General features: G+C 37.1%; 1 protein-coding gene across 1 annotated transcript; it reads right to left on the bottom strand.

Moving 5' to 3' along the window:
• Positions 1 to 1,041: 1,041 nt before the first annotated feature.
• On the bottom strand, positions 1,042 to 26,043 carry LOC121427699 (matrix metalloproteinase-16-like). Its single transcript, XM_041624222.1, has 9 exons — positions 25,744 to 26,043; positions 21,815 to 21,938; positions 20,742 to 20,941; positions 19,913 to 20,135; positions 19,103 to 19,261; positions 18,033 to 18,179; positions 15,910 to 16,049; positions 12,537 to 12,702; positions 1,042 to 1,869 (listed from the first exon to the last, which is right to left on the bottom strand). The coding sequence occupies exons 1-9, from the start codon at positions 25,837 to 25,839 to the stop codon at positions 1,535 to 1,537; spliced, it is 1,590 nt and encodes a 529-aa protein (XP_041480156.1). The 5' UTR covers positions 25,840 to 26,043; the 3' UTR covers positions 1,042 to 1,534.
• Positions 26,044 to 26,381: the final 338 nt, after the last annotated feature.

Raw genomic sequence — 26,381 nt, 5'->3', positions numbered from 1 at the left:
AGGACATAAAACAAAAGCTTAAATCAGACATCTCCAACATTTTTCACTAAGTTTTTATAATTTTAAGTTGGTTTACATTTCATTTTTCATTTAATACTTGTTTCTCCACACTTTTCCCAAGCTTGACGATGATTAACAAAATGAAAATCAGGTCTAAGCCATTTCATGTAAATCACAACTCAGTGTCAAGCAAATATCGTCACGATGGCCTCAGTGTGCGGGGGAGTGGGGTGGGGTGCAATGGCACTTTTCGAAGTGTTTTGGGCAAAGAAACAAGTTAAAAAAGATATGATATCTTCAAATCAATTTTAATTGGTAAATTCCATGTGTTCTTCATGAATAAGGTCTACTTTTATTCGCATAACTATTTCAAAGTTCTGCGCAATCATTTTTCACGAACTTTTCAAAAGTAAGTGGTGCTCACTCAAGCGGAAATATTTTTCGACAGTTATATCGAAATTTGCTTGAATAGATCTGTAACAATGTTAAAATGTGGAAAAATCTTCAGGATATTACAAATGTATTATTTTACAGGACTTTTTCTAAGTGTAAACTTTTTTTTGATACGCACTGTATAGGGTTAAACCACAACTTTAAACCTAATTTTAAGTTACACCGGGCCAAGGAGTTTCTACCAGCGCAGTGGTTCTCTTGTTTAACCATGGACCTACTAGCATGTAGGTCCATGGTTGAACTATGACCAAACTGTCTACCTTCCGACGGTCGTTTATGTAATACTATTTTGATAACTTTTTAATTTGTTATTGTGATAAAAGTTTCATTATTATATCCAATGATTGTTTGCAATACCAGTTTTGTATCTTAAAAGTTCAAAAGTTCTATAAGTGATTCTAGCATGATATTTGCGGGAAAACAAACTTCAGTTTTCTTGAAATAAATGCCATGGGCGTTAGCGAAGAGATTATCTTTTTGGGGGGAGGGGTCTATTGTTGCGTCTTCCCTCCAAAAGGAAAAAAAAACAATCCTCGCTGACGCCAATTATGAATGCATGACTTTTTCGTCAATCTTTTTTTTATTTTCAACTAGTAATTATATGTCTTCTTAAATACATTTTCGTCAAATGAACATAGAATCGAAGCGGGACGGACTAAATATACACTACATATAAATAAAATACAGTATTTATACATATAAACAGAATTCGTGTAAAGGAAAAACAAATGATTAGCACTCCTTCCCAGAAATTTCAAGCCAGCGGGGTTTTTCGCAGTCACGGCCGCTCTGTACAACGCATTAATTCCTTCGAAAATGCAAGTCAAATTACAATGGAGAGATATTAGAGTTTTTGTCGAAAGTTGTTTGACCGGGACAGCAGATACTATCCGAATATTTGGACCGGACGAACAATTGCAAATATGTCGTTGCCCAGCATCAAGAGACGACGGTGCTAATAGGCATGGGATAAAATAATCAAGCGATAATCAAGTGAATATTGAGGTCTAATGTTTGCTAGCTCGCTGCACGCTTGAATTTCTCTAGGGGCACTTACAGGCCTAGAATGAAAAGTTTGTTTTCAAAAAACGTAGATCGCAGAAAGGAGAGAAAATACAATAGCCGCTACTGAAGGAATTATTGTAGCTGCATCTCCATCCCCGCCGGCGACTACGTACGCACTCGCATCACAACCGAACCACGTAAACGCTGTCTCCATCGGATAACCCACGTCTACCCGGACGTCGTAATCGTTAAACCGGTAATGATCGGTTCCTTTGAAGAAATACGTGTAGCCGTCGTAGTCTTGGAAAGCCGCGTCGACGCCCTCACTCGGTAATCCCCTCCATTGACTCAGCGGCTGTGGATAGTTCGGGTGTACACCGTATCCCAAATAAAACAGATAGTACTCATCGCCTGTTTTAAGTCAGAAACGCAATATGAAAAGCAAATTAGAATTCAGTTGGGAGAAACAACATAACTTATATAATGTTATTCACGTATCTTGACTTCAAGTAAATGAAATTTGAAATATCTTTACCAAGGAAGATGAGGAAATGACGCCAGTGTGCCCTTTATTCTCAATTTTGACACCCCTATTACGTTACGTACGTAACCTATCATTCTTTTTTTGCGCAACAAGTTGGTCGTACTAGGTGAGCGGCGAGAGGCCAAAATTTGGGACTTTAATCCCCCCGACTGGATCAAAGCAAAAACATGCATAATTTTGAAGGAAATTTTCTGAATTTTTCAGAACTGAGAGTTAAAAGTGTCGCAGAGTGTAGCTTCACCATGGAAACCAGCCTTGAATAGGCCACGCCCATTTTTGTGATAAATGCAAAGCAGCACCTTAATATTTAGATCTGTTAATTAATTATACTAATTTAAATATAAATATAGAATTTTCAAGGATAAATTTTTTACAGATTGAATGATATGATAATGCCTAGCAACCAAATATATATTGCATACATATTTGATTTCAAAATCGTTGCCTAGCAACATTATTTTCCCTAGCAACCATATTCACTTTTCAATATTCTTTAATTTTTTTACCAGATTAATTCATTTTATAATTTTTTTAAGTTTTTAATTTGTAAAAACTAATGAAAAAGGTAAATTTTGATGAAAAAGTGATAAAAGAGGAAGACTAGGATGTATAATGCATATATGATCATGAAAAGTTACCTTATTGCCGTGTTTGATTAACCCCTGCATGTGACGGATTTCACTCAATATATATATTTGTGTGTATTTACGACTATATGCATCATTTAATGGATATTGTAATAGTGTTATAAATCAAATAGATACCCTACTATGTCATGTTATCTGTTCTAATCTAAATATTTGAGTATTCACAGATTTTTCTGTTACCTATGGAAACCATTTTATGTTGCCTAGCAACAGTATTTTCCCTAGCAACCATCACTTTTTGGCGATATTTCAAGCCTGTAACCTCCCCAAAATCCCTGTTTTTGGTCCTCAAAATGCATCTTATACTATTCTAAGCATTTATTGTGGTGATGACAATTAATTTCAGCCATCTGGCCAGGCAGTCAGCATATTGAGAGAGGGCATGGCTGTATACAGAAAACTTTTCCTTGGGGGTGGCAAGAAAGTCTCCAAGAAACAAAGCGAGGAAGCAAAGCGATTGAGTTTGGCAAGGGATGCTTTTTCATAGTAAATGGAAGGATATCATGCACACTTTGGTGAATTTTGATAAAATTTTCAGTTAGATACCCTGTGTCAAGTTATCTGTTCTAATCTAAATAATTCAGTATTCATAGAATTTTTTGTTACCTATGGAAACCATTACGTTGCCTAGCAACAGCATTTTACCTAGCAACCATCACTTTTTGGCGATATTTCAAGCCTGCAACCTCCCCTAATTCCCTTTTTTGGTCCTCAAAATGCATCTTATACTATTCTTAGCATTTATTGTGGTGATGACAATTAATTTCAGCCATCTGGCCAGGCAGTCGGCATATCGAGAGATAAAAGTCTCTAATAAAGCGACCGAGTTTGGCAATGGACGCTTATTCATAGTAAATGGAAGGATATAACGCACACTTTTGGTGAATTTTGTGAAAATTTTCAGTTTAAAACTGTATCTTGTCGCTGCGTACGGCCATGGTAGAGGAAATGGGTATTATTAACAATATCATTTAGTTTGTTATTTGGAACATTTTATTATACATTTTAGGAAAAGTAATATACATCCAAGACCAACCAATAAGTCTTAAAGTGTATCCAAGACCAGCCAATAAGTCTTAGAGTGCCTGCCATGGGAAAACGGAATTATTTATCTTATGGAAAATATAATTCCTATACTGTAGTGATTGTGAACTCTAGAGCTAAGTACTTTATGAGGTTCCTACTAAAATATGTAAATCACAATGATCTATCAAAGTTTCTGTCTGCAATTCTGGCAATTTTTCTGTGTTGGAAGGTTTTTTGTTTCTTTTTTGTTGTTATTATACCAATGGATGGGCAATAGGGCAGTTAACACAGTAGTATACTTGCAGACCTTCAAACAGGATTGCTGGTTTATCTGCACAACTTGATGAAAAAACCTTTTCAATGATCAACTGCCATGATTTAAACACAGATCAAGAGACCCTCAGTATGTCGTATATGACCAACTAGACAACAAAAATTACTCTAATCTGTGCCTGTTGCTCACTAGAACCGATTAGTCTCTGTACATTAGTGGGCATTACATTACTGATTCCAGCAGTTAATTAGCGGGTCAAATATCTGTTTAAGTAGAATTAATTAAGAGTAGGCCCTGTTATTGTCTCATCAAGATAAATGGCAAAGTCCTAACCATTGAACTTATGAGTATTCCCATTTAAGTTCTTTCTATAAACTTCCTAACCAATCTCTCTCCCTTCCTCGAGAAGTCACCTCCGATCGAGAAAATGTAATTATTGGGGATTTCAACAGTCACAGCATTATCTGGGGGTATGGAGAAACCAACGAGATGGAGAACTGGTCAGATGCAAATCAGATTGCATCACCCAACAAAATGTGACAAGGTTGTGCTTGACCCTCTCCCGCACACTCAATATCAACCTATTGGGATGAAGGTGAATGAAGCCATCACTCTACGCACAGTTCCCTTTCACAAATGTTTCACCCTGAAGAAAGCAATCTGGGAGCAGTTAGATATGGATACAGTAACTATCAACAGGATCTTCCAGCACTCCCTACTCATTACGACACATTTGGAAAGCTGTTGAAGAAATCCTCACAGAAGAATATTCCATGAGGATGCTGTTCAAACTATTCTCCGGGCTTGACGAATGATGCAGCTGCTGTACAGTAAATATTTCAGGAGCTGTGAGAATGACCGCTTTGGTGCCGATACACTTGAATGTGGGGGAAATTGACAACTGCCATTATGGATAATAAAAAAGAAAGTGACAGTGATTTAATAAATCAATGGACATGACTCACAACAGCAGAAAAGCCGGGGAAAACGATTCGGATCCTTGAAAAACCGATTCAAACTATACCACTAGTGACCACCGACCAAGTGGCCCACTATCTTCTTGTGTACAGTCAAGGTAACCCTATTTATTGCCCACGAAGGGCCAACCTCCCTAAATAAAAGTGCAGTGACAGTCTCCCAACTAAGAGTCATTTAAATACACAAGACAATTCAGCCTGAACGTCTTGTCTGCTTGTGCTAGGCTATCAAAAGGAATAATTAAGAGCAACAAGGCACCTGGATTAGATGATGTCCTCTGTGAGCAGATCACCCTTCTTGGACCAATGGCTGCTGACATGTTAAACTACTATTTGCATGAAGAAAAAAAAACAATGGCAAGAGGAAATTTAGGGTAGTTGCCAAAGTCGAGCTAGGCAAAGACCCAATCAGAGTTACAGAAAAATCTCTCTACTCTGTCACACATACAAGCCCTTTGAAAAGCTCCTGCTTAACCGCATTGTTCCCTTTGTGACTGAGTTCTTCATTCCAGTAGGCAAGATTCAGGCCAGGAGTCCTTTACTTATCAAGTACTGAATCTGACTCGGTACATCAGATGGTTTGAGGAAGGTCTGAAAACTAGAGCAGCCTTTGATAACTTAACTGCAGCTTATGAAACAGTTAATCATGGGGTAGGCCTACTTACGAGGAAAGTCATTGTGATGACAAAGGAAGTCAAGTTGACAAGGCTAACTTAATAATGCTGAAAGCGGTTGTGAATCTCAGTGGTTCCAGCAGCAAATGGTGGAGGCAGAAAAATGGTCTCCCACAAAGAAGTGTCCTTGCCCAACTCCTCTTTAACATCTACACAGACGACCAAGTAAAGAGTAGATGATCTTTACCTATTGTGTGGCACTGTCCCCCAGATATAGTGGTATCAGCACGGGTGGAAAAAAGAGCAAAAAAGATGTCCTTCTTCCACTCTTTAACTATGAACCTGACACAAAAAGACTAGAATCAAGACAATTTCCTTCACTTGACTAAATCCCTTGATAGCTATGCACACAGTCAAAGGATCGCCCTATGGACAAACCACCTCCAGTCTGTGACGCAAAAGCTTTCCATGTGACCTAGCGAATCACGCCCCAGGTTCAAATGACGATTGGCCATCCTGGCTATGTCTTACATGTAATCACCTATGGTCTGGAACAAAAAGGTGCAAAGTCCTTAATATGCAGTTCGGGGCTACAGCAGGGATGCAGACACTATCTACGACTGAGGAGAGGATCAGACAGTGCATCACCTTTTGGTCTGCCCCTCCCTCCTACCAGAGCCGTGCACTGCCAAAGATCTGGAATCACTCAACCCAAAAGCCAGATCTTGCTTGAACCCTCTACTGCAAAGGACTTGTATAGTTACTCGAGAAGATGGGCACAGAGCAAACATTGCCCTTTAAAATCATTCAGTATACTATGACCAAATGGGAGCTTAGGTGTGCAGGAGTTTGTCTCTCCAAAAGGTGGCCTTTTAAGGGGGGTATGTAGATATTGGGTAAGATTGTTAGCATCGAATATCTTTGCTCTTTCACTGACAAATTGTAAATTTCACCTTAAAACACTAACAATCAGAACATAGGCACCGTTTTCAGCAAAATTTTAGCCTCACCATGGACCTAGGTCCATGGCCCAACCGACAACCCCATCAGGAACCAATTAAGTCCCTGTCCTCTCCCCCATCCAACAACCCATGACCAAATAATCAATTTTTCCCCAAATGTCAGATTACCATAAATAGGTGTCTTCTACCAGTCAGATAATTAATGACACACTTCTTCTTAGCTCATTAAAGATGTCATGTCCTGATAATGGTACAAGATCTACATGTAGCTTTCCTATGAAAAGAATCGAGTGCAGTGGCAGTTCAAAGCTCTGGTACGAGGGGTATGCCAAAAAAGTGTTGTATCCTATGATCATCCTTACAGTTGCAGGAAGTTTCTTCATTCCTATTGTAGCCCCATAGGCGGTTCAAACAAGATCAGGTAGGCCATTCTTCACTTGGACCTGGAGAGTGATGTACTAAGTCCATAGGTTAGATTGTGCATCACAGACTGGAGATTGTTAGACCAGTGGGTGATGCTTTTATGCGAGCAGAGTCATTAAGGGATTCTATTGAGCAGAGAAAACTGTCCAGATTTGAGTCTCGTTGCAGGGTCATGATTGACGAGTGGAATACTATGTTCTTGATTGTTTTTTTCTTTCATCTGTGCTGGTGACTTCTCTTCTGACGTACGGTGGGGGCAATAATACATCGTAGGTAAAGATTACTCACTTCTTTTAGTCACAGGCAGGCAGTGATGGCTCTGCAAGCTCCATTCAAGATTTGGGGTCAATATTTAGCACCAAGGGCTGTGTAGCCTACTCAGCAGTGCAGAAGCATAAAGTCAGAGCTGTGGTACAGAGAGATTTGGCATCTATCATTTCCCCATATGTATCCCTGCTTCTTCAGAATGATATTCCTTTGCTCCAAATTTTGCATTTGATTTGGCAGCATGTTCTTTGTATGAAAAAAGAACGGTCTACAATGACGCCAAGGTAGGTTGGCTTGTTACCACCTGACCCTCAGTTTTTGATCTGCTCTCTGTTCTTAAGGTGGAATACACTAAGTTTGAGTCTTTCTGGATCGGAACAGAGATGATTTATAGCACAGTAAGGAGTTAAACTTGCCAGATCATCACTGAGTCCGTTTTGGCACACTGAAGAGTGATTATTACTTTAGAGATTATTGTTCAATTCAATGTTTTTCTACTCCATTCAAGTAGTGATACAAAATTATGGCTGTAATTTAAATGTTCCAGCCTTATTATTTGAACAAATCATCATTACAAATGCAGATGCATTTGTATTATTAGTATCAGCATGTTTTACCAATACTGTAGGGGTATCATCCCAATTACATCAGTTTCAGATATTTTCTCAGAAATATTTCTTATACCATGGATGTGTTTGAAGATTTACATTGATCTAAATCTCCATGGAACAAACAGTAGCATTAGTTTAAGCCCAACAATCATGACAATAGAGGCATGTGTACTTGTTTTCTGAAGCTTTACCCATGTCAAAGTCCTTTACATATGTATGCATGTTGAGAGGAATCCTTGTCTTTTCTTTCAGACATTTTTTTTAAACTGAGTATTTAAGGCATCAGTTTTTAACCATCTGAGTCACTGACACTATCGCTGTAGCAGAAAATTCAGCAGATGTGTGCAAACCTGATGACATATTACATAATGACACTTATGTATAGAAAACATCTCCCACTTTAGTAAGCCTTTCTATCCTTAATGATTTTCTTGTCCTTTTCTTGGCCTGATCAGGAATGATAGCTCAGTCGATAGAGCGGGGGTTTCGGATTCCGGTGACCTGGATTTGATTCCCACTTGGTGCATTAGTGCTCTTTTTAAGGCGCATCCTCATTATATCCTCATTACCAGGTCTTGGAGAGGACATTGAGCCGTCTGTCCTCTGGTTGTTTGCTTACAAGCATTCATGCTTTCTTAGCAATCAGGTAAAAAAAACACCATATTAAGGCTTAAGATCCCAAGTTTTCATACTGTCATCCTTCTGATTTCTTGACAGTTATCAGATTGAAAGTGACATAATAAATTCCCTGTGATTAAACTTCTGACACCTATTAATAGTATGAAAGTTTCAACAGAAACTTGTCGAACTCACAGCTTTGGCATCTTTGGGCTACAACCTCAACACAGACACAACCTTGGAAGATGGACATGCATGGATGATTAGGTATTATTTGACAAGAGAGATCCATTTGTTAACCATTCCATATTCACTCGAAAAAAATGATCTACATGTAAATATGCAGCCAAAAGCCTTTGCCAATGACCTAATTGAGTACTAGTATAGGAGGGCCCTGAAATTGAAAAAAAAATATCTGTACAAGCCTTAGGTGAAGGCCCACTTTATGATCAAAGTTTTAATCAGGGACTGTGCCTAAATAGTAGTGTTGTCCATTTTATCATATCATCAATGCTATACCTACTGTAGCAAACTAAAAAAAAAAAATGCTATGTACCAAGCAGCTATTTCCGTTTCAGTTTATGAATCATCCAAACCATATTATTCTACTTTTATCTGCAAAAAACATTTAAATTTCTCTTTGAAGCTGCTCTTTTTTAAATGATAAAGTTTAAATACCATGCTCATGTTTAGAATAGGTAGACAAGCAATATACATACAAGGATAGATGATTTTTTTTAGAAATAAGAGAAATGAAGCGGTTTCCTTCAATTTACCATTACCAGTATGCATGTAGGTATATTATTGTACAAATGGTACTGTACAAACTTAAAAGTGGATTATTTTTCCCCAAATTGGTTAGGGGGAAAACATATCGTTGCTAAGGTAAATAGTGTTGCTAGGCATTGAAATTGTGTCAGTACATAATGGTAAACTCCGGAGTATTGTTTGCCTATCGATAACAAGCTATGATATGTTAAATCCTCTCAATATTTTTACTCTAAGGCACAACTTCGTCAACACATTTAGCCGAGATGAAGAGTGGTAACATAACCGTTGCTAGGGAATATTGTTTCTGGGCAACACATTTGACTCCATGGAAGCTATAAAATAGTCAGTTTGTTGAATGATTACTGAAAACGAGTTTTTAGACATCTATAATGATAATTGTGTCAGTATTATTGCTCATAATGGACTATTTTGCACAGATTTGTCCAGGGAAAAGAGTGTTAATATAGTCGTTGCTATGGAAAATAGTCGTTGCTAGGCAACAATTGGTATCCATGGATAATGTGAAATGGTCATTTTGTTGTTGTTCTATTGAAGACAAGATAATTGATCAGGAATTATTCACTCAATCAACTTTTTCACCACAAAATAGTATAAAGTATGTGACTTGTACGTACATGTATGTGTATCAATGTAGTCAAAATGAACAATAAAATGGCGATTTGTACGATGTGAAGGGGTGTGTCCGGGAGAGCATAGCAAATTAATTTGACGTTCTCAATAGCTTAAATGGGGGTTTTCAGTTCTTTTTATTATTTCTAAATAATAATTTATATAATTTCATTGGTGTAACATATTTGGTTTAATTCAACCTAGTTAAAAAGTTAAAAGTTAGGTTTGAAATGGAAAAATAACTGGTTAACTTAAGGAGCTAAATGGTTGCTAAGGAAAGTTATGTTGCTAGGCAACAATTTCTGAGAAAATGTTCATAAAATTCATGCTAAGTTGTTTTTCAGTAATTCTTCTTACAATATATAGTAGATCTATCCTTTGAAAATAAGAAAAAATATCTGATAATCTAAATTAATAAGTAAAAAAATCAATATTCGTGATAAATATACAATAAGTATCTAAAATGGGCGTGGCTTGTTCAAGGCTGGTTTCCATAGTGATGCTACACATTACAGCATTTTTAATGCCCAATTCCGAAAAATTCAGGAAATTTCCTATTATTTGATGTATGATCTTGCTTTGATCCAGCCGGGGGGATTAAAGTCAAGAAATAAGGCACTTTTTGGCTTCTGGCCGCTCACCTATACGGTCGTGCTTGGTATCCACTCGTCAATGGAAGTGCCCCCCCCCCCCCTCCGTGTGTGTACGTGCATTTTGTACTACCTCAGCACTCTCTTTGAGGCTATGTTCAACTCACTGCACTCAGCCTAACGGCTTCGTGCAATGGATTGAACAGAGCCTCAACTTGAGTGAAAATAGATCGCATAATGAGCTCATGTGCATGCATCATACAATATATTTTATTTCTTATATCATACTAATGTTTTTTTCACCCCCTATGATGGAATTTGTTCCTTAAAGCCCCCACCCCCCTCCAAAAAAAGATAAGGAATTGATTTTTATTTATATGGCATCTAGATGGATCCTTTTCATTCAGCCCATTTTACAATGACGTCCTCAACCGTTCAATTTTGGATCCATATGATATTTTCCATTGCACGCGCACCGAGTTCACCGGCGCCACACACGTATTTGAAGTGCGCGTGATGAATGTAGGCGACAATTACAGATAAATGCCAGGGGGGTGTTTCACAAAGATTTAAGTATGACTTAAGTCGCACTTAAATGTCGACGCGTACTTGATATGCAACGCGCGATCTTATTGATAGATACGCAGTAGTGCGCGTCCCCATGACACGATTTGACCAATGCAGTCAATCGTTTCATATCGTACGCAACTCAGTATTTAAGTACGACTCTAAGTCATACTTAAATCTTTGTGAAACACCCGCCAGTTTTGGTAACAATATAGAATGAGTTCCGTACAGAATCCAATGAAATGACCACCAAAGTGTCTGTTTGTAATGTATAAATAAAGAATATGTGCCGAGGGATTCTGGAAGAAGTTGTGTAATTGCTGATAAATTGGCAAATAAGCACAGGATTCGGGTCAAGCGTCGGGCACGACATTCAAAGCAATAATAATACACTGTCCCACGTGCGCTTATCTGTGTTGGTGATCTTCAGCGTGAATAATTTTCAGCATAGATTTCAAGATTTCACAAAGTTCAGTTTATGTGACTGTACCAGATCTAGATCCTCGATGATATACTGACAATTAAGCCTGGTTTTACAGACTTTCTCAGTGAATTCAGTGTTTACTGCAACTACTGACATTTCTCTTTAACAAACCGCGTTCCAACTGATGGCACTTTACTTCAAATTTGTAAATGAGAAATGACAACAATCTATTTTTAGATGTCATAAAAATAAGCAATCGATGTTCTTTGTATTCGTACAGTGGACAGAATACTTATTCGGTGAAAGATGAAATGAATAATCCATCAATGGACCATTTCATCTTTCAGCTCATGAATTATTCTGTACATTGCACTCATTATTTGTAAACTATGATATTTGTAGTTGTCAAAGGATGTTGTTGGTTTGATATTATACAGGCTAAATATACAGTCTTATAAACTGGGTCGACTTACTACAAAATCTATGATAAAAAGATGGATCCGACAAAAAGAAAAGAGTTATCAAACGTTTTATCTGACAAGTCATATTTTATCTGATCTCGCATCTTGTCTGACATTGATGAAACGTTCTTCCTAGAAGGGACGATTAAATTATAAATATTTTTGACTAAATATATTTCTGCGAGACAACTCCCATACAACTCCCAAGAATGTTCTGTAATCTGATTGGTCCAAATCGGATCGCATAATATTCAGCAAATTGCACTATGGCATATATCCTGCACTCTGACGTCATACCACATGCACTATCCAGCATTCTGACGTCAGAGTGCAGGGTAGTGCGAGGTCTGGAATTATCTACAATTTAGATCAAATATAGCATTCGGGAAAACTCGGGGGGAGGGGGTTGTATAGAACAAGCAATGCACGCATTCTTGTGAATAGAGAACCTAAATAATGCACTCTGTGCTCGACTGACAAAAGGATATGCCGCACTCGGTCCTGCGGACCTGGGTGCGGTATATCCATTGGCTCTTCTCGCATATCGTTCATTATTTGGCCCTAGTATATTATTGTTTGCTTGAGCAACTTTCCACACAACAACTTTTAGTGCCCCGCCCCCTGCATGTTCACCACTTTTGAAATATTCGATGTGGCCTTATAATTACTAACCTTTAGTTACGAAGATGTGACCAGTTCTACCCCATACGAAGGCCGAATCGATATTGCTTGGGAGTTCTTTATAATAGCCGTAACGCAGCAGGCGTGGGGAGACTAAGTTTGATATTTCACCTCTATCAACGAAGTACTGGTTTGAATATATCCAATATTCACTTCCCTGGAAAAGTGAAAATAGACAAATGATTTAAATAAGACTTGAATAAAAAAACCACATCAAATTATACTCTAAGAAAAACTCACGAATTTGACCTTTTTTTGTCTCGTATTTGGAACCCTCGAGAAAAGGGGTCCCAAAAATGTTCTTTGAGTGTTGAAGAACGTTAAATGTTTTTATAAAGAACATGAAAACGTTCGATATTTAGAAAATTGAGGAAACTCTTAAAATGTTTCGAATTCAGGAAAAACATAGAGCCCTCTAAAAACCTTTTTCTAAAGAGTGGATGATTGACTAGGGACGGCCCATCATAATTCCAAGTTATGAAAATTAATAAAGCACAGCGCACACTATATGCGATCCGATGTGACGCGAGTTTTTGATAAATCACGTTTTGCATTATGTGAAAGGTTCAAGAAGTAAAATGATTTCATTTGAAGCATATAGTGTTAGAAATAACAAAATCACAACTTTGCTTTGTGGCAAGCCCCGTGGTCTGAGTAAAGTCCTAATCGACTTTAAGTCGGAACCTACGATTACGATTTGGATTAGAATGTGTTTTTATTCCTACAAGGAGACTCAAACTAAACTGAATTTTGATGTCCGTAGTCCTACCACTATTCTGGACTCTCATCGCCAATATTGATTGATCATGTTGGTTGAAATATTCATATCAAATGTTATCAAAATTTCTTTGAAATTCGAATTGCAACTAATCGCATAGTGTGCGCCTGTTTTAAAAGTTGTGAGAAAGGGTAAAGGTGGGTGCAAAGCGGGACACAAGAAGATCAGGGGCCATAACTATGTAGTGTTCCAATTTTTTTTTCATTCAGAAAAAGAAACGATGTCTTATTTTCCAATCAATGACGATATCCCAGATCTTGTCATCTGGTGAGTGTTTCATTAACATTTTCATCCGACAAGTTGTCAGATCTGATAAAACGTCCGAAAAGTCCTTTCATGAAACGCTCCCTAGGTCATCTCTTCAATAGTAAATAGAAATGATGAGATACAGGATCATCTCTCCCACAGGATGTAGACATGATGAGATCCAAGATCTTGTCTTCTCATCACCTCTCTCACAAGATGTAGACATGATGAGATCCAAGATCTTGTTATCTCATTATCTCTTCAACAGGAATTAGATTTGACGAGATACAAGATCTTGTCTTCTGATCATCTCTCTCACAAGATGTAGACATGATGAGACCCAAGATCTTGTCTTCTCATCACCTCTCTCACAAGATGTAGACATGATGAGATCCAAGATCTTGTTATCTCATTATCTCTTCAACAGGATTTAGACATGATGAGATCCAAGATCTTGTTATCTCATTATCTCTTCAACAGGAATTAGATTTGACAAGATACAAGATCTTGTCTCTCTGATCATCTCTCCTTCAGGATGTAGACACGATGAGATCCAAGATCTTGTTATCTCATTATCTCTTCAACAGGATTTAGACATGATGAGATACAAGATCTTGTCTTCTGATCACATCTCTCAAAAGATGTTGACATGACGAGATACAAGATCTTGTCTTCTGATCACATCTCTCAAGAGATGTTGACATGACGAGATACAAGATCCTGTCTTCTGATCACATCTCTCAAGAGATGTTGACATGACGAGATACAAGATCTTGTCTTCTGATCACATCTCTCAAGAGATGTTGACATGACGAGATACAAGATCTTGTCTTCTGATCACATCTCTCAAAAGATGTTGACATGACGAGATACAAGATCTGGTCTTCTGATCACATCTCTCAAAAGATGTTGACATGACGAGATACAAGATCTTGTCTTCTGATCACATCTCTCAAGAGATGTTGACATGACGAGATACAAGATCTTGTCTTCTGATCACATCTCTCAAGAGATGTTGACATGACGAGATACAAGATCTTGTCTTCTGATCACATCTCTCAAAAGATGTTGACATGACGAGATACAAGATCTGGTCTTCTGATCACATCTCTCAAAAGATGTTGACATGACGAGATACAAGATCTGGTCTTCTGATCACATCTCTCAAAAGATGTTGACATGACGAGGTACAAGATTTTGTCTTCTGATCACATCTCTCAAAAGATGTTGACATGACGAGATACAAGATCTTGTCTTCTGATCACATCTCTCAAAAGATGTTGACATGACGAGATACAAGATTTTGTCTTCTGATCACATCTCTCAAAAGATGTTGACATGACGAGATACAAGATCTTGTCTTCTGATCACATCTCTCAAAAGATGTTGACATGACGAGATACAAGATCTTGTCATCTCATCAAAAATCTCTTCTAAACATCTTTAACATGTTTCCAAAATATCTTGTAATAATCTTGTAGCATTCTTGTTTCCTTAACAGGATGTTGGCGTCACGAAATCATTATTTGAACATTTTGTTGGCTTCCATAATAGTTCTTACACGCTCACAGTTTTATTATTGTATTGTAAAAAAAAATGATAACACAAAAGGGTTGTTATACAATCAGGGTATACCGATGTGTCTCATTATTTTGACTACAAATATAGAAAAAAATAATTTGTGTGTGTGTGTGTATGTTATAAACAAGATTTGATGTACTTATTTCAAATTTGGAGGCATAAAGTCATCAATTTATAATTGTTATTATAGGGGTTCAATCTTTTTATGACATGTTCTTGTCAATTGCTTCATTTTTCGGAGAGGACACTTTGGACAGAAATGGATTTGACAACATTGGAACGTGTACTGTCTTAAAAATATGTGGATGTGGGAAAAGTGAACATTCTCAGTTTGTTGCATAATGTCCCAGTGTCTTTGTACACAAAAACATTACGAATCAAGTAATGTCTAACGACGTGTACAAACACCGAATTCCGAGTAAATATTTGTGGAAAGAATTGGCACCCCATTTGGCGTTGATATGATCACCTAACAATAAAGAAGCGAAGGCATGAAATTGAAAAAAAAATTAAACTAGACAGTAATTACTTTTGAAAACTAAATAAGCATTTCAATAAGAAAAAATCCTTGCAGGTTGCTCTAATAGCTTACCATCATAGATTTTCAGATTACAGTACACATACTTATTTATTTTCTATGATGCGAAAAACGCAATATTTGAAAGTAAAGTCTGATAGTGTAACAACCTCAAAGCAACACAAAAAAATGCATGTACTGATATTATAGTTAACTTTTTTTTATTTTAACCATTCACCTACCTTAAAAAAGTAAGTATTTCCGTTGTACGGGTAATACAATGCAGCGTCTAAGTTGGTTTCAAGATCAGGAAATTCTACTTCAATTTTCTTTGGATAACCGTCAAGAATTGTGTCGCCGTTCCGACGAAATACGTGGGTTTCTATGGAAACAAAATTTTGTAAAATAGGTTTGGTTCGCGTGATCAGCGCTTTGGCAAGGAATATTATGAGTGTACGTGCTTGTAAAATAAAAACAAGACTCTCCTTTTCGAAGTGTCAAAGTTTTTTTTATTTTTCAAACACAATTCTCAGATGGTATTTCAATGCTTTACCATCGACTAGCAGATCCATGGATTGATAGGACAAGGAGGAAAGAGAGTAGTACCTTGGTCACATTTGCTCTACGGCGGCCGTACGGCGAGTCGAAAACAGCCATTTTATCAATTTTAATCAAACCGTGCACCTATATGTAGTTGGTACAAAAAATGTTAAAACGACTGTTTTAAAATCGCCGTAGAGCAAATGTGACCAAGGTATAAGGCGCCGATATACCACAGTCAAACTAATGTAATGGACTCCTAACCGAAAGCTGGTATGTCATTGAAGAGAATAGATTTGATCGGTCTGGAGTCGGTTTCGGCAGTGTGACTGTAACCGAAACCGACTCCAAACCGGTTGATAGTGTGTCATTGGAAATATTGTATTAGCTTTGATCGGTCTGGAGCCGGTTTCGCCAGTGTGACTGTAACCGAAACCGACTCCAAAATCGACAGTTGTTATGTCATTGGAAAGAACACAATAGCTTTGATCGGTCTGGAGCCGGTTTCGCCAGTGTAAAAACCGAAACCGACTCCAAAATCGACAGTTGGTATTTCATTGGAAAGAACACAATAGCTTTGATCGGTCTGGAGCCGGTTTCGCCAGTGTGACTAGGTCATCGACCAAGGTCGTCTCATAAAGCTGTCCGTAATTTAAAGGGGATGTTCACCCTGACAGAAAGTTTATTGCAAAAATAGTATTAATAAAATTAAATAAAATATTGTCGAAGGTTTGAGAAAAATCCATCAAGCTGAAGACTAAGATAGTTATTATCATTTCAATTGTTTGATTTGTGACGTCGTATGCGAGCAGCTTTCTTACATAATTTATTGTGTATGATTAAAAATCAGTCGTATGAGAGCAGCTTTCTTACATAATTTATTGTGTATGTTTAAAAATCAATGAAATGTCAATTTCTAAAAAAATTGTACATGGTTTGTACTGTATCTTCCGTTTATCAATAGAAAAATCACGACGTCACAAATCCCAAACTTAAAATTCTAATAACTTAATCTTTTATGAATTTTCTTCAAAACTTCACAATATTTCTTTTAACTGTTTTTTTTTGCTATTTTTACAAAAAAATCCAGGGTTAAGTTACCCTTTAAGAGTGACTGATACATAATACCATTATAATAAGAAACAATATTAATATAGGACTTATTTAGCGCACGTATCCACCTTTTCAAGTGCTCATGACGCTCCTCTATTACCCCGGATGTAAGCTGGTTTATCTTTCCGGCACTCACAGCTTTTCGAGGAATTACTTCCAGTCGGTACCCATTTACCTCACCTGGGTCGAGCGCAGCACAGTTTGGGTACATTTCTTGCTTAAAGAAAACACGCCATGGCTGAGAATCAAATCCACGTTCCCTCAGTAAAAGACAAGAATATTAACCACGAGACCCCCAACGTCCCCACATGTTCAGTGGTGATTATTTACAAGAAAGGATCACCAGTCGTTCTTAAAGTCGCTCTTAACTTACGGACAACTTAATGAAACACCCACCGGCAGTGGCGTGTCCAGGATTTTCCAAAAGGGGGCAAATATCTTGGAAGATATGTCGGCCGCCAAAAAAATGACAAGCAAAAAAAAAGTCTCCAACGACAAATAAAGGATTTCGTACCAGTAAAAAATTGACAAGCAAAAAAAAGGGTCTTTCAACCAATAGGCCTAAAAAGGATTTCGTACCAGAAAAAAAATTGACAAGCAAAAAATAAAAAAAAGATAAAAAAATAAAAAGTCTTCAGTCTGCCCCCCCCCCCCCGCTTAGATATGCTAGTGCCACCGGACAGGTCAACCCAGACAGGGATGCTCGTCTTACCGTTTCCCAAGTACGTACTGCCATCTCTCGTCCGTGTCGCAAAAGATATCTGGGTCATGCAATCGCTTTTAGGCGTAGAGGGAGTACTGCTTGTCGGCGTGGAGGGAGTACTTCTCTCTTCGGGTCTTCCTTCTTCTACTCGTTCTCCTAAAGTACAAGTATTTAAAAAAAATCAGAGAGCTTTAGAATAATCTTATTCCCATGTAAAGATGTCCGTGGATGACCTATACATTATGGTACTCTGATCAACGTGGGCAGTCTGCCCTCCCGGATTTCGCCAGATAAAATATAAAAAAAACGAGAAGAAAGTTAAAGAAAAAAAGTAAGAAAGAAAAAAAAAAGAAAGAAAAAAAAAAGTATCTTCCAGACGATCCTGAAAAGCTCCGACGGAGAAACATCATTGAATCATTACAGAACAGAAAATCTACAGATAATTTTCAATGAACTCAAAGAGACCCTCAAGAACGGTCAAAGAACTCTTGGGGAACCATTAGGGAACCCTCAGAGAGCCCACAGAAATGGGCACTCAATGAACCCCAAAAAACCCTCAAAGAATCATTAGGGAATCATTAAAAAAATGTTTAAAAACTGTTAAAATCAAATATTATTTTATTTAAGCCTGAGGGGCAAATTCACAACATCTTCTGGTTCAATAAATCACTCCCTCGATACATTTCGTTTTAAATCAACGCCAGTAATTGCAATGAATAGTTAAACAAAAATAAACACGTTAATCGGGTACTTGTCAAGCTGAGGTAAACGTGAAATAGTCTTAAATAAGACCAACCATAATTTCCCTCAGTTCACGGCGAGAAAAATTGGAACTGCAGTGCCGATAACAATAATTGAGATTAAATACATACATGCTAAATGCCATAATTATGAAAGAGTATGAAACATAGAATTACTTCGATTTATATTTTGATAGAAAAAGTTTGTCCTATTTTTTCATGATTTTTTTAAATAATTATCATGATTATAGTCATATCACATACGCCTTCCATAGAGTACATTGCGCGCGGATGAATAACTCGTGTATGCCCTTATTCGAACTCGCTGCTACTGCTTACCATACAGTCGACGAATACCGGCAATATCATCGTCGTGTAGCTGAAAGTTCGGTTGGTATCCCCTGTAGTACGGGCCCATGAGGGCGCCCTCAACGTCAGAATGGCCGAGACCAAGACTGTGGCCAAACTCGTGAGCAGCGACTTGGAAAAGATTGGTTCCTGATTCATTAAAAAATATATATATATAATTTTTATGATGAAAGGACAATTAGGGCAATGGAAGCTCTACTCTATTTACTTAAAGAATATCTTGTCGATTTCTCTTATTTATCTTCATTGTGAAAAGTGCAAGTGAATTCTGGTCGTGCGTAATTGGATTTAAACCACACGACACTAACAGTGATTATTAACTTTTTATTAAGAAATTTTCATTTGATAACAACTTAAATTCAAATACAGAATGAAATAATAATTATCTCTAAGGAAATCCATTAGTGTCATAACAGTTTCTACTGGAAATTAGCAAAATGTCCTTTGTAAACAAAAAAATAACACACCACATTGTCAAGAAATGATGAATTTATGAAAATACATATCTAGAAAAAATGTTGAACAAACATGCATTTCATTATATGTTGACTTTGCTGGCTTTCCATAGATACAATTGATCGGATCAATGGCGACTCTTTGTAAGTTGGGCCTAAGTAATCAACTAAGAATATGGAAATAATTGTCAAAGTTATGATTGATAGATGGGACGGGACCTGCAATTGATTTCATGTTTCGTGCAATGCCTAACAATTATCTGCCAGTTCAGAATTCAACATACGCCAACATTCAAAGTATGATGAGGGGCATCTATAAGCTCACCATCTCTAGTTCCAGCCGTGAAATGTTCATCATCATCGAAGTGGGCATCGCCGCCAAGTGGATGGGGTTGCGGGAAATACGCATGCGCTAGAACATTCGAACGGCCATCGAAGGCCGAGTCGGGCCCCGGATCTCCGTGTTCACCCCTCGCGAAGATGATCTTGATGTCAGGATCTTGAACGTTGACTTCGTCGAAATTTAGATTAGAAACATCACTCCAAACCTGTTGGTAGTTACCACACACAAAAGACAAACTGTGATTATAACCCAGTGTACATGGAAGGCCACGCCAGTCATTTGACACCGGACTTGTATTGGTGTTATTAGTTAGCAACCAATAATATTATTTCAACATTTTTTAATGGTTGTTAAACTAAAACCTTTGGTGTTATGTTTAAACTATAGAGTGTGATTTTAATACACTCCCCAGTGCGTATAAAAAAAATTACACTTAAAAATAATCCTGTTATATTATGTATTTGTAATATCCTGAATCCTTTCCACATTCAAACTAGTAGTAGTAGCAGTTAGTAGTAGCAGTAACAGTAGTAGTAGTAGTAGTAGAAGTAGTAGTAGTAGTAGTAGTAGTAGTAGTAGTAGTAGTAGTAGTAGTAGTAGTAGTAGTAGTAGTAGAAGTAGTAGTACATGTAGTAGTAGAAGTAGTATAGTAGTAGTAGTAGTAGTAGTAGTAGTAGTAGCAGAAGTAGTGGTAGTAGTAGTAATAGTAGTAGTAGTAGTAGTAGTAGTAGTAGTAGTAGTAGTAGTAGTAGTAGTAGTAGTAGTAGTAGTAGTAGTAGTAGTTGTTGTTGTAGTAGTACAAGCACTATACCTTCAAAGCATCTTGCATGATTCTCCTCTGATCTGGCAGCGGTAATTGACTGGTTGGTATGAGGATATTCCACGTGAGATCGGACTTTGGCCAGGGATTTCGTGTGGAATAACGTTTCTTTCTCAAAGAAAATGTATCCATGTCTTTCATTCCACATCGAGGTGTGTTCATTAAAGCCTTAGATTCATTGTTCAGAGTCCCTACAGATATATATTTTTAAGAAAATGGTGATGGTGATTATGATTATGGTAATGATAATGAAAAATCCCAATTTTATCGTTAAAAGAAATCTGACATAGAGATACATGTACTCCAAAAATTCATTTTTGCTCAGCCACTGTAGCGCCAGATCAACGTTGCCCCCTCATCGTTGAACGGCAAAAGGGGTAGCAAAAATTCCATCTTAATTATCATTATTGTTTTTATCTGGCGCAGCCGTGGCTTGAACTCCAGACATCCCGGTTATCATGGTTATGAGACGGACGCTATACATGTACCAACTGAGCCAACACACGATAGCGACGATATAACATAACGAAGATATAATAATTACAATAATAATGAATAATAATAATAATAATGATAATTATATACATATAATAATAATAATGATAATGATGATAAGGAGAAGAAGAAGAAGAAAAAAAAGAAGAGGAGGAGGAGGAGAAAAGGGAGATCAAGAAGAAGAAGAAGAAGATGTTGATGATGATGATGATGATGATGATGATGATGATGATGATGATGATGATAGTGATAGTGATGATGATTATGACGGTGATGATGATGATGATGATGATGGTGGTGGTGATGATGATGATGATGGTGATGATGATGATGATGGTGGTGGTGATGATGATGATGATGATGATGGTGATGGTGATGATGATGATGATGATGGTGATGGTGATGATGATGATGATGATGGTGGTGATAATGATGATGGTGATGATGATGATGATGGTGATGATGATGGTGATGATGATGATGATGATGATGGTGGTGATGATGATGGTGATGATGATGATGATGATGATGATGATGATGAAGAAGTAGAAATACTATATGAATGTTACCTGTCATTGGGATATTTCCCATTTTCTGGAAGTACATGATTGCTCTTCTCATAACCATTTCATTCTTGGGCATACCATCTACCATGTCACTGTCCTTCAGGTAGCCATATTTATTCAAGAATGACTGTAATTTGAAAAAAGAAAAAAAAATAGGTTTGATAGGCAAAATAATAATAATTATTATATTCAATTTCATAGATATAGCGTGAAACACTTAATCAGAAGTTTTTAAGCACTATAATGCAGCACACTATAGCCTTGCTTAAGCAGAGCAGCTGTTACGCGTTCATACGTTTGACGGAATAGATTCCTACCAGGTACCCATTTATTACACCTCGCAAAATGATGGGTCCCCAATGATGAGTGCCATCTACGTTTCGAAACGGCGAGATTTATTTCATCTCCAAGACCGAAGTTAATCTCGAAATGTCGAGATATATTTCATCTCCATGTTAACTTACCGAGTACCGAAGTGATGACGTCACAATTTTTTTTCCATTTCAGCGTTTTTGATACCATATTCTAGTAGAGCATGATGAAAAACCCCATTACCAAAATTGGTCGGGAATCGGTCCATGGGGGCCTTAGATATGACCTTATGAATACATGTAATTAGCCCCATATATTCGTGAGGTCATATCTATGGGCCCATGGACCGATTCCCACCAAACTTGGGAATGCTCTACAAAAATATGGTATCAAAAACGCTGACATGCAAAAATGGAAAATTGATGACGTTACAATTCGGTATATACTCTACAACAACTAACATTTTGACTTGGCGAGATACGTCATATTGCCAAGTCGATTTATAAATAAAGATCTGTCGACACAGTGGAGTACAAATGGGAGGGGGAGGGGGGTCACGACCAAGAAAAAATATAAAAGGAAAGAAAAGGAAACAGAGAAGAGTGAAATATGGGATCATTCTATTAATATTATGCCAAAATCTTTTTTTTTAATTTTACGCGGCACGCCATATCTAGCCATCTCAATAATTTTGGCTCGTTACGCCTCTGTGTTGACATGATGTGATACGTAGTAAATAACGCTAAAAACATAACTCGCCATGACGACATTTATTGTTGATAAGTCTACTAAGCAAGACACCCGTCTAACCATGACGACATTTATTGTTGATAAGTCTACTAAGCAAGACACCTCTCACCATGACGACATTTATTGTCGATAAGTCTACTAAGCAAGACACCTCTCACCATGACGACATTTATTGTTTATATGTCTACTAAGCAAGACACCTCTCAACATGACGACATTTATTGTCGATATGTCTACTAAGCAAGACACCTCTCAACATGACGAAATTTATTGTCGATATGTCTACTAAGCAAGACACCTCTCACTCAACATGACAACATTTATTGTTGATAAGTCTACTAGGCAAGACACCTCTAACCATGACGACATTTTTGATTGTTGATAAGTCTACTAGGCAAGACACCTCTAACCATGACGACATTTATTGTTGATAAGGCTACTAGGCAAGTTACCTCTAACCATGACGACATATCACCTTTTTCAATGTAAAAGTCGACTTGACAAGATATTACATCTCGTCCTACGATCAGGTTCTAGAGCATTATTATATACCCATGGGCCGGGGTTAGGATTGCAGTGTTCAACAAGAATCGACAGATTCCTCTTCCCGGATATTTCAAAATAAATATTCACTATATTTTATGTTTTGGGAATATTGAAGAGACCAGTGTTCCCCAAAGCTGTCATCCATTTACAAATAACACCCCCCCCCCCCGAATTGAAAAATGACGAAGTCATCCCATCGAGGCTCGCTTGTCAGCTCAAGCTCTCGGTTCGTTGAAAAAACTCAAAACGATCTGAATGTCAATGGGTTAAACCAAGCTGAAAACAATGTGAGTTGAACAGATGGCAATAACTTGATTTTATAACTGTGGTTTTGTAATGATTTATGTATGCTTATTATTGTGTGGGATGAAGTCAATGCCATTCCAAAAAAAAACGTGAATAAAAATCGGATCATTACCGCATGCAAGTCATTTCCTGATGCCTATGATGAATAAAACCTTGTATACAAAGTACATAGTTGATTAGAGTCGCGGTTGATTTTTTTTCCGGGTCCGGTTTCATTAACACTTGTTATTATAACAAATTCACTTTCAGCGAATCAGATTGACGGATTTCAGTAGCTTTAAAATGTTATTGCAAATTTGTTATAATAACAAGTTTTATGAAACGGGTCCCTAGCCTTGGGAGTGAACCCGGCCTTAATCATGTTAATATTGTTATCATGTAGCTCTCTGTACATGTGAATGAATAATGGCCCTGGGAAACGGAGGTGCTGCGTGTATTATTCTCCATAGGCAGGACCCCCAGGTATTCTGGCAGTTGTTAAAAAGAGTGAAAATGTAACGAAAATTACCATAATATTGTAGTAAAACCTTATTTCTTTTCAAATTTCTCGGGACCACTATCTTTTCAAATTTACATCGGCACCCCCAGTGCCCCGTGAATGAATCCTTAACTTTATTCAATCACTTATTACATAATCATTCTTTCATTCTGTTGTGGTCCATGCCGTACAAGCTGTGCTTAATTCTGCCCATACACATTTGGCATTATTTTGTACAAGGTTTGAATTGTTGAAATAAAATTATGATGTTGTACAAGTATTACTGATTGATCTGTACTTGATTCCTAATTATATTGGATTTGTATTTGATGTACACATGCAGTATTAAAAATATAGCATGATGTCTAAGCCTGTCACTCTAACCACAAGTTGTTTAAACTTTTTTTGTAATTGTTTAACTTTTAAACAACTTGTTTCAAACAGTTTAAACAATTGTTTAAAATGTCTAAACAGTTGTTTGAAAAGTTTAAACAATAGCTGTTCGAGGGACGGGTTTAAACAACGTGCATGAAATTTTAAACTGCGTTTTTACAGTGTATATTTGTGTTGGAAATGAAATAAATTTCTTGAATCTTAACATAATGTTAAAATGATTTATTGACGATCGTCAATCAATTAAATGGAAAAAAAAAACATGCAAAAAATAATAGTTAAAATGGGTATTCCAGTCTGAAATTTATGTGATTCGAACAGTGTCTAACAAGACGAACAAAACACTTAATTAAATTTTCATCGAATTTGGGCATTTATGACATTTCAAATTTTTGCATTGTTTCGATAAAATATATAGTTCTCTGCATGCAATGAGCCAGCTGATGATGGCATCCCCCACTTATTCTTTTGAATCTTGTTTTAAGAGGTAATGTTTATTAAATTCTCCTTGCCAAGAATGTAAATATAGAATTGAATACTGACTTCATGTATAATATATTCATTGCTGAAACTTATTTTGTTAGTAGAAAGTCTTATTTTTCAAACATGTGTGAAAATTTTGATAATCATGAGAAAAATGGCACATGAAAATGATCAACCCATCTAATTCATAATATTAATGACAACCTGCATACCCGTGTTTTCATAAAATATTGCAAAATTTTGAATCAATTTCTTGAGATTTAACTGTTTTCATTTTCGGCGTCATGCAGAAGTACCCCTTTAAATGAGCCTTTTAGACTCCTAGGCTACACAGTTTATTGGTGTTCATAATTTCAAGAATTGCAGATCATATGACTTGGAATTATTATACACTTTTTGTTGTTGCAATTAGTGTTCGTGGGGGAATCTGTCGGCTATACCGCAAGGCGGTGTAATTCAACATCCTTTGGAACGCCCAATGAAAAATAATTTCGACAATTTTCTTGTATTAATGTTATTTACACCCATTAAGGAAAAATGACCAGTGCGATTCAAAAAGTTTTAAATTTCACTCCCTAGCAGCACTAGGCTTTTGCAACTAATAAAGTCAATAAATATCAAACTGTTCAATACATAAAGATATGAATTTACATGAGAAACATACCGCCATTTGCTGTTCTGTTTCAATCATAGGTGCTCCCATAGAACCAATAGCTGCCAGATAGCAGCCGAAAGAGAGAAGCGCCAATCTCGGCATCATTTTCGCGATCGATAACTTCAGTTTTTCTTTTCCAAACAGTGCTATTACAAAGAATCCTCTCACTTAAATTTATAACGCTGTAACCCTCTTGCTTGAAAGATGCTGATTGTGACACGCCTTTTATGAAAAATGATACCACTGTTGATTAAATTTCATTATATAAAGACCTGCTAGTTATTTTTTGTAGTTATCAGCATTCCATTTATGGATGAAAGGGATATGATTGGTTTCTTTTTAAGTTTTTGTTTTTTTTGCACGCGGCACCATTTGTCACGGAAATACTGCATAGTGCACTGCACAGTGGGAAGTTTAGTCGGCCTACGTTTAGCCAGAGTAAATTATGATACAAATGATTAAAATTGTTAAAGGCAACGACGCACTACTATTGAATTTTTGATCATGATGTCAATTTCCGCAGAAAGTCATATGCAAAGTCACTGGAAAACTCTGTGCGTAGTTTATTATGGTACGTTAAAGCCACAGAAGGTCAAGTTCAGATTCATGGAAAGTAACTATTACGAATTGGACAAAAGTGTAATCAA

This window comes from Lytechinus variegatus, chromosome 14 (genome assembly GCF_018143015.1).
Source record: "Lytechinus variegatus isolate NC3 chromosome 14, Lvar_3.0, whole genome shotgun sequence".
NCBI lineage: Eukaryota > Metazoa > Echinodermata > Echinoidea > Temnopleuroida > Toxopneustidae > Lytechinus > Lytechinus variegatus.
This window is presented reverse-complemented; position numbering and strand designations above follow the sequence as displayed.